Genomic DNA, 9,491 nt, shown 5'->3' with positions numbered 1-9,491 from the left:
AGGAAGTTGTTCTACACTTTTCAGTGGGAAAGTACTGCCTGGAACGCAGAGCACATGTGATTTCTCACAAAGCAACAAACCCCACCCATGTAATTGTGGGATAAGCCCTAGAACAGAATCTCCAAGCCACAGGGATTTTCTCCATAGTTCAAAAGACCTCTAACGACTTGAGAACTGAAGCTTCTTGTATCTCTCCTGTGGAGGTTGTTCTTCTCCTAAAGCAGCTTAATGAGGAACCTAATGTTCTTCAATAGCTTTGCTGGGTTTTAGATTTCCCTCCACAAACTCTCAGCTTACTTTACAAATAGAGCTGATTTACAGCACGCAGAAATGAATGGTCTTACCATGTTTTTATTTACTAGCATTTATAAAGCTTTCTGGAAGAGAAACATCTACATATTAAGTTCTCTGCAATTAAAGAAAACATTTGCACAAAAAATTTAAGATCTGCTCAGTTAGTGTATTCAGAGGAGAGTGAGCAGCATGAGTCCATTCATAATTTATAATATGTAAGCCACAAATTTTTAAAAACTAAACATTTCCTTCTGCTTTGGCTTACCAAAAGGCAATTTTATTCTGAAGCAGCTATATATCGTTAAATAGACATGACGCCAAGAGCAAGAGAAACTGCACAGAAGCCATCTGATTTCAGTTTTCTTTATATTTGCTGTAGAAAATAAAAAAGTATCTATTCCAGTCCAGTTTAAATGAAGATGTACATTTGAAGGACCAAACTGAAATGTTCTCAGTCGAGGTAATTTCAAATTTTTATTACATTTATTACATAATGCAGAAGTTACTTTGGTATACTACATGTGGCTGTAATCCTTTCAGAAATCGAACTGCCAAATTAATTACCTTGTCTATAATGAAGTAAAAAATGTAAACTACAAATTCAATATGGTAAATCCACTTCCAAATTTGCGTAAGTCTTCCATGAAACATTAACATACTGGAGAAAAGGGATTTGAGCAGTTCTTAAGGTAAATACAATAATTCAAAAACTGCTAAATCTCAAGGCAACAAAAGAAATCACTATTTGACCTCCACATAAATAAATCCAAAGATTTCTTGCATTGTTTTGGTTGATTCTGTACAAGCTTCAGTAATTTATTTTATTTAAATATAACTCTTACAACAATTTAACCCAGGATCTTAATGAAATGAGAAAGTTGACAGTTCTAATATAGAACTTGCACAACACTCATCTTAACACTGACTAAACAAGGAATGGCATATAAAACAATTTAGAAATTACAGATTTTAAACTGAAGATATTTTATCTCAGATTCACTATGAAGATGACTTTTGCAAGATCAGTTTTATCCTTTAGTATGCAACTTAATTCTTTACCTGCCAAACAAAGTGTACAAGTTATCACAGCAAAATTTACAGAATAATTGACTTTGGCCTTGGTCTTACAGACCTATTTACACATTGGGGATAAGTCTGCATCTTCTTCCCTTTAAATTCTATACATGTGTTCAAGCTTTAAGCTTATATTTGGATCTACAAAATCCTTCAAGATAAAAAGTCTCTCAAATATACATCTTAAAATATTAGAATACATTGCCTTTGTGAACTACCTTTCGCTAAATTACCTACGCTTCATCCCACAGACACCTCTAGAAATTAAACACTCACTTCCACAGTTAACCCCTTGGTGCTGATGGGTTTGACAGCTGAAAGCAGCTGTTAGCTGGGGGGTGGGATCAAATCGCTGTGCAAAAAGAGATTAACATGCCTCCAATTGCCCCCAAACCTGCCAATCCTGTAAATAAGAGATACATGTCCTAGTGTACATTAAGTAAATGCCAGAAATTGTGTGTGGGAAGACTGCTCAATAATCACCCTCCCATATGCTCACTGTATTATTCTTTGGAGTTTGTGTCATTAATTGAACAACTCAAATTAGATCAATTTTGTCTGGAGGTGTTTTTATTGGTGGTGGGGGTGGTTGTTTTGTTTTGGTTTTTTTTTTCCTTTTTTCAAATTCTGGGTCTTGAAGGCCCAGACCATTTTAATGGAAAAATAGGTCTCAACACCAAAAAGTTAATGCTATCTATGCATATCTGAAACAACTCACAGTATAACTAAAGCTTAAAAATCCTTCTATTTGTTTTGTGCAACAAGACAGATTTTTTTCCCCCTCAGTTTCAGATTTAACCCACAGCCAAATGAATGCCTGCTATAAAGAAGGCAGTTATTCATGCCACCATTAGAATTTCCAAAGCACTGGACAGTTTGTAATGAAAAGCAAAGCAAGGTACAATTGCAAACAAGTACATGACTTTTTACAGAAGGCCTCATTGTGGTATATTATATGCAGTGTAGTGTTCTCATTTTCCTTAAAGTGCTACTATCGTCGTACTGATACGAGATCATCTATTGTTTTAGGAGGTCTTTCAGTACAGCACCAGCACTGGCATCAGGGGACACTGGCAGTGGTGTAAAAGTCGGCAACGCATCAGAAATGGGTTTCATAAGCAGATGTCCAGAACTACTAGCAGGTGTTATGAGAGGCACTGCTGCAGATCGAGGCGCTAAAAATGGATTTGTATCCGGTCTTCTGCTTGCTCTTGAGACTGCAGAATCTGAAATGTTAAAAAACAAACAACAAACAAAAACAAAAAATCAAAACCCAACCACAAAACACTTTGTTAGAAAGCATTCATAAGTCTACTCAATTTTACAGCATTAGTTCACAAACAAGTTCTGAAATTGCCTATTACTTTTGCAACGTGAAAGTCCTATTTTCTTGCCATGGACTGTTCTCAAAGACTTGCACTCTCTCAGTCTTCTCTCGTCTTGCACCTCATCTGCCACTGCTGCTTTAGCTGAGCAGTTCCTGTGTCTACACTTCAGGCCACCAGTCACAAGACTGAGTTAAAGATCTGGGAACTCCCAGAACCCGCCAACCACACCGTGCTCGTTGGCAGCTGAAATTCAGTAACAGCTCAGGCTCCTCACAAAAATCTCTACAACTCTGACAGGCAACATGAACACCCTTGGCCAGGGTTCACTTCCCACATGCCATGTCAGACATATGTCACATTTTCTGCAGCACCGTGCAAAGACACAGGCCCCTCCTGCACACCCCACAGTGTAGCAGCGAGCAGGGGTCCCACCCCATGGGTACAGGGACAGCTTTCCCAATCAGCCCCCAAAAATCCCTGGAAATGAACATCACAGACAATGAGTCCCAATTCAGTCTTCAGGCGAAACTTAATGTTTGCTCATTAGTCAAATTCCAACAAAATTTTAGTTTTAATAAAGTCATAGCAAACTATTTTTTTAAATCTAACAATCGACTTGCCCTTCCTTATCTTCCCCCATCAGATCCTCACTCAGCTCTAGATGTAACTTCTCCTCAAGGTTCCTACACCAGATGTAGAGCAGAAACTAAACCGACATTCCGTATTATACTTATTGTTTGGATAGATTAATTTATCCAGATTTTGTTTTGTTTTAAAAAAGGTCTTACATTATGTAAACATCCTAATTCTCATAAACGCATTTCTGTGTGGATATTATACTGACATTTGTGTCCAGCACTTAAAAACTGCTACCATATGGTTTATTTCTAAGAACAAAAAACTTAAAGTACCCAGACAATTAAAGGGATATATATAATGCGTGTCTAGTTTTACAAGCCAACAATTTAGCTCCTGAATAAACAAAAGGAAGGAAGAATTTCATTCTTCCAGACAATTTGTGCCAAGTAGATCAGGTACTTTACCTGTTATAGCACTGTTATACTACAAGGAAGAAGAGTAAAAAGAAAATTAAACTAAAGTTAGGTTTAGTAAAAATATAAATATTGCTTTCAGAAATAAATTGGTACTTCACAGTAGATATCTATACTTCATAATGTCCAACTACTTTATGCAAATTGAAAGAGGGTTTTTAGCATATATATCTCTCTCTGTACATCTGTAGAACACATAGGTTGGTTTGTTTTTCTTTTTTTTGAGTTTACAGTTAAAAGTTTCAATCAAAACAAGCTTCTGCAAATCAGCAGGACTGTATTAAGGTATAGTCTTAGATGTACATTAAAAAATTAGGTGCAAACCGTATCAGTTAAAATCAAAGCTTGGATTTTACAATACCTAGACAAAAATGCATTAATTTCAACATGCATAATATAAGCATAATTGTTCTCTGCCTTAGAAAAATCAAAGTTAACACTCATGCACAGCTTACAGAGATCTCAAATCAGGCAAAATACTTAAGGGATTGTATTTCAGTCCTCTCTGAGCAACCAGGTTCTACACACTAGAGAGGCACTGCTAGGTTGGTGTTACTTGCATCCTTCACCCAGAGAGACCCAAGCTGATCAACAGGGATGCTGAAAATCAGGACTGTGTTCACTGATAGACCATATGGAGCTGTCGACACAGCATCTGTTTGGCTCCAACAGGTGCTGTTAAAGCTCTTCCATATGAAAGGGAATTTGGTCCCTCTACTATTCTGTATTGAGGTTATAGGAAGTGGGGTATAGGAGCAGTGGGAAGAGGGGAAAAAAAAAGAGAAAGTAGGAAATTGAGGGAGGTGGGGGTGGGAGAAATCAAATCCCTAGTTCACAAGTTAGGAAGCACAGAATCATTGGAATTTCCTCAAAAAATCTACCTTTAGTTATTTATGTTTTGGGTAAAGATTCAAATTTTCCTTCAAATGTTACCTTGCATTTGACTGCTGGATGGAGTACTGCTAGTTTTACCGGTTCCCACTCCTTCTAAAGGTTTCATATCATGAACAGAGAGCTTGGGTGGAGGAAGGCTTGGGCAAGATTCTGTTTCGAGGAATTTCACAAACAATTCTGAAAAAGACTACAAGAGGCTACAAGTCATTATATTTTACCAATACTCTGAAAAGTATGTAAGTTAAAAGTACATAAAACAAAAAGCTGTCAACAGCATCCAAAGAATTTTGTACTGGCACTTAGTACTGAGTACTTGATACTAGGTAGTCCTTACTGAAAGACCATGACATTTATTTTCAAAATACACATTTTTTTTGTTGTTTCACTAAGTGGTCTTTATGTGACATTGATAAACTTTAAAGACAAAACAAATACTTCCACCATTATTGACTTAAGCTGATTGTTTCAAGAATCCTATGCTGCTACTGACATGGCAGTATTTCCTGTGTCCATGCTCAAGCAAATCACTCCTCCAGAAACACATGAAACTTAAACATTTCTCTTAAAACCCATGGCTTGCTTTATTAGACAAAAAGTCTTGAATAAAGAAAGCATGGAACGATTACAGTGTCAGTAGCATCACAAGACAAAATTTTGCTTAGTAATGCCTGTGCTATACATACAAAAGCATTAATTTTCCTCTTTTACATCTGTAGTTAATCAGACCACAATCCTCTGGTGGTTTAAGTGCCTGCATTATTTTAGTGGGTAGAAACATTCCTTACACTTCAAGATAATTTACAGTAATCAATTCTCAACACGCTTTTCTAGTTCAATGAGCAAAAAACTTAAGTTAATCCAAAAAGCCCAGTCCCTCAGTGTTCTGTCCTTGAGTGCATTATTTGCTGGTCTGCAAACTGGAAAGTTCCACATATTAACTGCTCCCACAGACCACGCTATGAGAACTGTTGCTTTACAGTATTTGAAAGCTTAAAATATCAACTTTATATGCTGCACATAAGAGGCACTAGCTGCAGCAGCTGAGAAAGCTTTTCAAATGAAATTTAAAGGACATATGGGAACACAGTCATCAAAATACAACGTCATGGTTGAATATTGCAGAACTCCAGGCTCCCACATGTCTTTAACTTCCAGGACTGTCAGTTTCCAAGACTAAGCCCATAATGTAGGAAGTCAGTGATCCCAGGAACCAGTGGAACAGTAACTGGATTTCTGTATTAGCTCAACACTTAGTACTGTATAAATTTCATCAATGCCTACATATTTCTGTAGTGCAGAAAAAGCCTTATGCCAAAGCAGTTGCACAAAGCAAACAAATAATTTAAGATACAGTAGCATCTGTAAATGAAGCTCAATACACTGATGAGCCGAGTATCAGCATTAATATTCAACTGCCCCATTTTTTCCACTCAAACATAGAGAATGAATGATTAATTCTTACACTATTGAAAATGTTCTGATGAGTTGGCCTCAGAGGTGTACTAGGGACACTCTTTGACCCAGCTCCTCCACCAAGCCAGCCAGTCACCCATCTTGTAACTCCTCTTTGGTCTTCAGATAATAACTAGAAAGTATTAAAAAAACAAGGAAACTAAAAATAAAGCAGCAGATAAAAGAAACTGCAACATTGTGATCATTATATTTATTCACCATAAATATGTGGGAATGCTACAGATGAATAAAAACTTTAATTACTGTCAAAGTCTTTTTCTCTGCCTCATAAAAGACTGACAGTCTAAAAACCTGGCTCTTTATTTAAAAATATAAGCCACAGATTCTCACAGTACCTGGTGGCACATATAAAACTGGTTTACTTTTCTGTAACTGACATATTATAGCTACTATACACAACAGCACAAAGTTAAATCCCTTCCTTTCTGCATTGGCATTGCTCAGCAAAATGAGATCCATTCTATTAAAATAATGTTCTCAAAAGATTCCATTAAGATCGGCACATCCCGCACAAAAAGTGAATTCAGATGATAGAACAAAAAGCATACTTTGCCCACAGAAGTATAGGGCCAGTCATAATTCATTTAGCAGCAAGTCATTCTATTTTCAGGTAAGGATACCACAAATAAAAAAGTCAGTCTAGTTTTCTGCAAAGTATTACCTGATCGAGTTCTTCCTTTTTTATTCCCAAGATACTTCCCATTAATCTTAACACTTCAGGACGTTTATTTTTTGGAGTATGAAAATGTCCAACAAAGAGATTTCTCATCAGGAGTCTGCAGAACAGAGGAAGCTTGTTACACAATCTGCGCTTAGGTAACAGTTGATACTGTAATATTGATGCATTTATTCCTCATACTCTTGTCTAATTTATGATAATCCAAATAAACAAATCCAACACAAAGATCTAACAGAGTACCTTATCAATTTCCTTCCCCTACAAGTTATAACATTTCTTATACGGTAAGAGTCAATTGGACAGTACTAGAAATACTGTATGCAGTCAGGTGAGCAAGTTCTGATGGAAGTACTAGAACCAGGGAAAATGTTTATTCTAAGATCTTGACTCAGGAGAGAGTTTAAACAGATATTTATGTGTAAATGTAAGGAAGGGGACAAGAGTACCCATTTGCCCATCCCTGTTTCAGTTCTAACAGGTGAAGAAAAAAGAAGACCAAGGAAGAGAGATTTATGCAACATCCAGGTGATGCCAGCTACATGAAGGGGCTTGCTGTTCACACCTTAGACATTGTAACACAAGTTTATTAATAACTCTTATCCCCATTTGCAGAGCTCATGCTATTGAGGTGCACTTTACCTTAAGAAGCATATCAGTAATCCAAATTTACATACACCTTGATTCTACTAATCAAAATTACTATTTACAACCACCAAGCAATCAAAAACTGTAAAAATAATCAAAGCATAATTACAAGATTAGGTGCAGAAACCTGGTTCTGCATTACACTGCAATTGTGTTAGCAACATATCTGTACATTGTGACAAATAAAAACCAAATATGTATACCTAGTCTTTCATTAAAGACTTACTTGTCCACTTTTCCTTCTGTGCTGTTCATAAGATTCATTAATTTATTTTGTACATCTTCTAACATTTCTCTTCTGATCTCACCTATAAAAGATTATGTCACAGCAAATAAACAAAAATTGAAACTTTGAAACTTTGTTGCAAAACAAAACTTATTGATAATGGATGTTTTAAAATAAAAGTATGCTAATATTGTTATGGTGTTTTTTTTTTTTTTAAAAAAAACCCAAACACTAAATCAGCTTGATTTTTATAGAAAAGTGTCAACCTAAGTGATTATTATTTGAAATCATAAGCTAAAATTTCTGGAAAGATACTCAATGCTAAAGTACAGGAACACACAAAATAAATCAATTGCAGAAGGTCTGATGAATTGCTCTGTTGCACCTAGATCATACAGAACTAAAAAGAAACTCTTAATCGAGGTCTCAATGTCAGTAATGACGTTCATGGCCTGCACAAAGGACCCTATTTTTCCTCTCCACAAACCCAAACCAGGATGTATTGGAAGAGTAAGAGAGGAGGTTTAGATTCTGCATTCAGTAGCGCTATAACTTTTCAGCTTTCTGAAATTCCTGACCTTAGTCAATTATTTGTGTACTGTCTACACACTTGACCCTAATGACAGTGGTTTTAATGAGGGAGATACAAATGTAGTAGCCCATTTCATTAAAAGGAGCCATGGCATGATATTCTGGTATACATTCTTGCCTAATCATTTCACAGCACGAGCTTCTCTACAATTGTAATAAGCCACTAACAGAAATTACTTGTTAGTGCAAATACTGACACAGGATGATTGGGATAGTTAGGTGTATTCTGTAACTCAGGCTTCCTCTGACCCACCCCCCAACTAATAAAAATAAAGCTCATAATAAAGAAATAAACTCCCCTAGAAGTTTTACTTGTCATAAATATTTTACAACATTTTGACTGTAAGGAAACAAGGCACAAAGTTTTCCCTTAATAAAAACTCAGATATACCAGAAAATGAATAAAAGTATCTGATGTTCAGGTCTACATAAGTTTGTACAAAAAAACAGAGTAAAAAGTGCTAGATAAACATCTCTCACTTAAATCCCCAAATGCAGGATTTAAGAACACTGGTAGTAAAATGTTCTCAGACAAGAAAACAAATTATTACAAGGTTCAAAGAATTCTTAGAAGACAAACTACAAATGGCTTCGCCTCAAGACAGTGAAAATATAATTTTTCACCAGACTGGGACTCTGCAAGATACGGCATTTGAAGTTACCTTTTTCCTAATAAAAGTACAAGGAAGTTTTAATCACACAAAATCTTGATAAATATAACTTGACTGTCACAAATATATTATAACTGGACTGTCCACATGAAGACCAACTCTAGCCTACAGTTCCATAAGCAGAAATTATGACCTTTTTCTCCTCTCCCTCTATAAGGTTGAATGCTTATCCTCAAATCCTTTGGAAAAACTGTCAATTGGCTTAATTTCTGTACCATTTTAACACTTCTTGGGCTCATACTAATTAAAAGTGCTTTATTTTAAAAACAAAACACCCCAGAAGATACACTTTTCTTGTATCTATCTTGCAGTTAATTTCTAAAAAGCCTAAGCACCCTTGTAAGTGCTGTGGTTTAACCCCAGCTGGCATCAAGCGCTGCACGGCCGCTTGATGAGTCTCCCCTGGTGGATGGGGAGAGGATTGGAAGGATAAAGGTAAGAAAAGTTGGGGCTTGAGATAAAGACAGCTCAATAGGGAAAGCAAGAGCCGTGCACACGAGCTAAGAAAAACAAGCCATCTCCAGGACAGCAGGTCCCCGTCATCCATAACAGTCACCCAGGAGG

The 9,491-nt window shown here is 36.4% G+C and overlaps 1 protein-coding gene across 2 annotated transcripts in view; it reads right to left on the bottom strand.

Moving 5' to 3' along the window:
* Nucleotides 1-641: 641 nt before the first annotated feature.
* Nucleotides 642-9,491, bottom strand: part of TRIP11 (thyroid hormone receptor interactor 11) — a 35,791-nt gene continuing 26,941 nt past the window's right edge. Inside the window, exons 16-20 of one of the 2 annotated variants that reach the window (XM_082058429.1) lie at nt 7,666-7,747; nt 6,777-6,891; nt 6,105-6,227; nt 4,682-4,829; nt 642-2,594 (exon numbers count right to left, since the gene is read on the bottom strand). In XM_082058429.1, the coding sequence (XP_081914555.1) occupies nt 2,386-2,594; nt 4,682-4,829; nt 6,105-6,227; nt 6,777-6,891; nt 7,666-7,747 (677 nt within the window). In that variant the 3' untranslated portion in view covers nt 642-2,385. The remainder of the gene's footprint in view (nt 2,595-4,681; nt 4,830-6,104; nt 6,228-6,776; nt 6,892-7,665; nt 7,748-9,491) is intronic. The other variant, XM_082058430.1, reaches the window with a different exon arrangement.

This window comes from Streptopelia decaocto (assembly GCF_964273445.1).
Source record: "Streptopelia decaocto genome assembly, chromosome: 7".
In the NCBI taxonomy this organism is placed as follows: domain Eukaryota; kingdom Metazoa; phylum Chordata; class Aves; order Columbiformes; family Columbidae; genus Streptopelia; species Streptopelia decaocto.
This window is presented reverse-complemented; position numbering and strand designations above follow the sequence as displayed.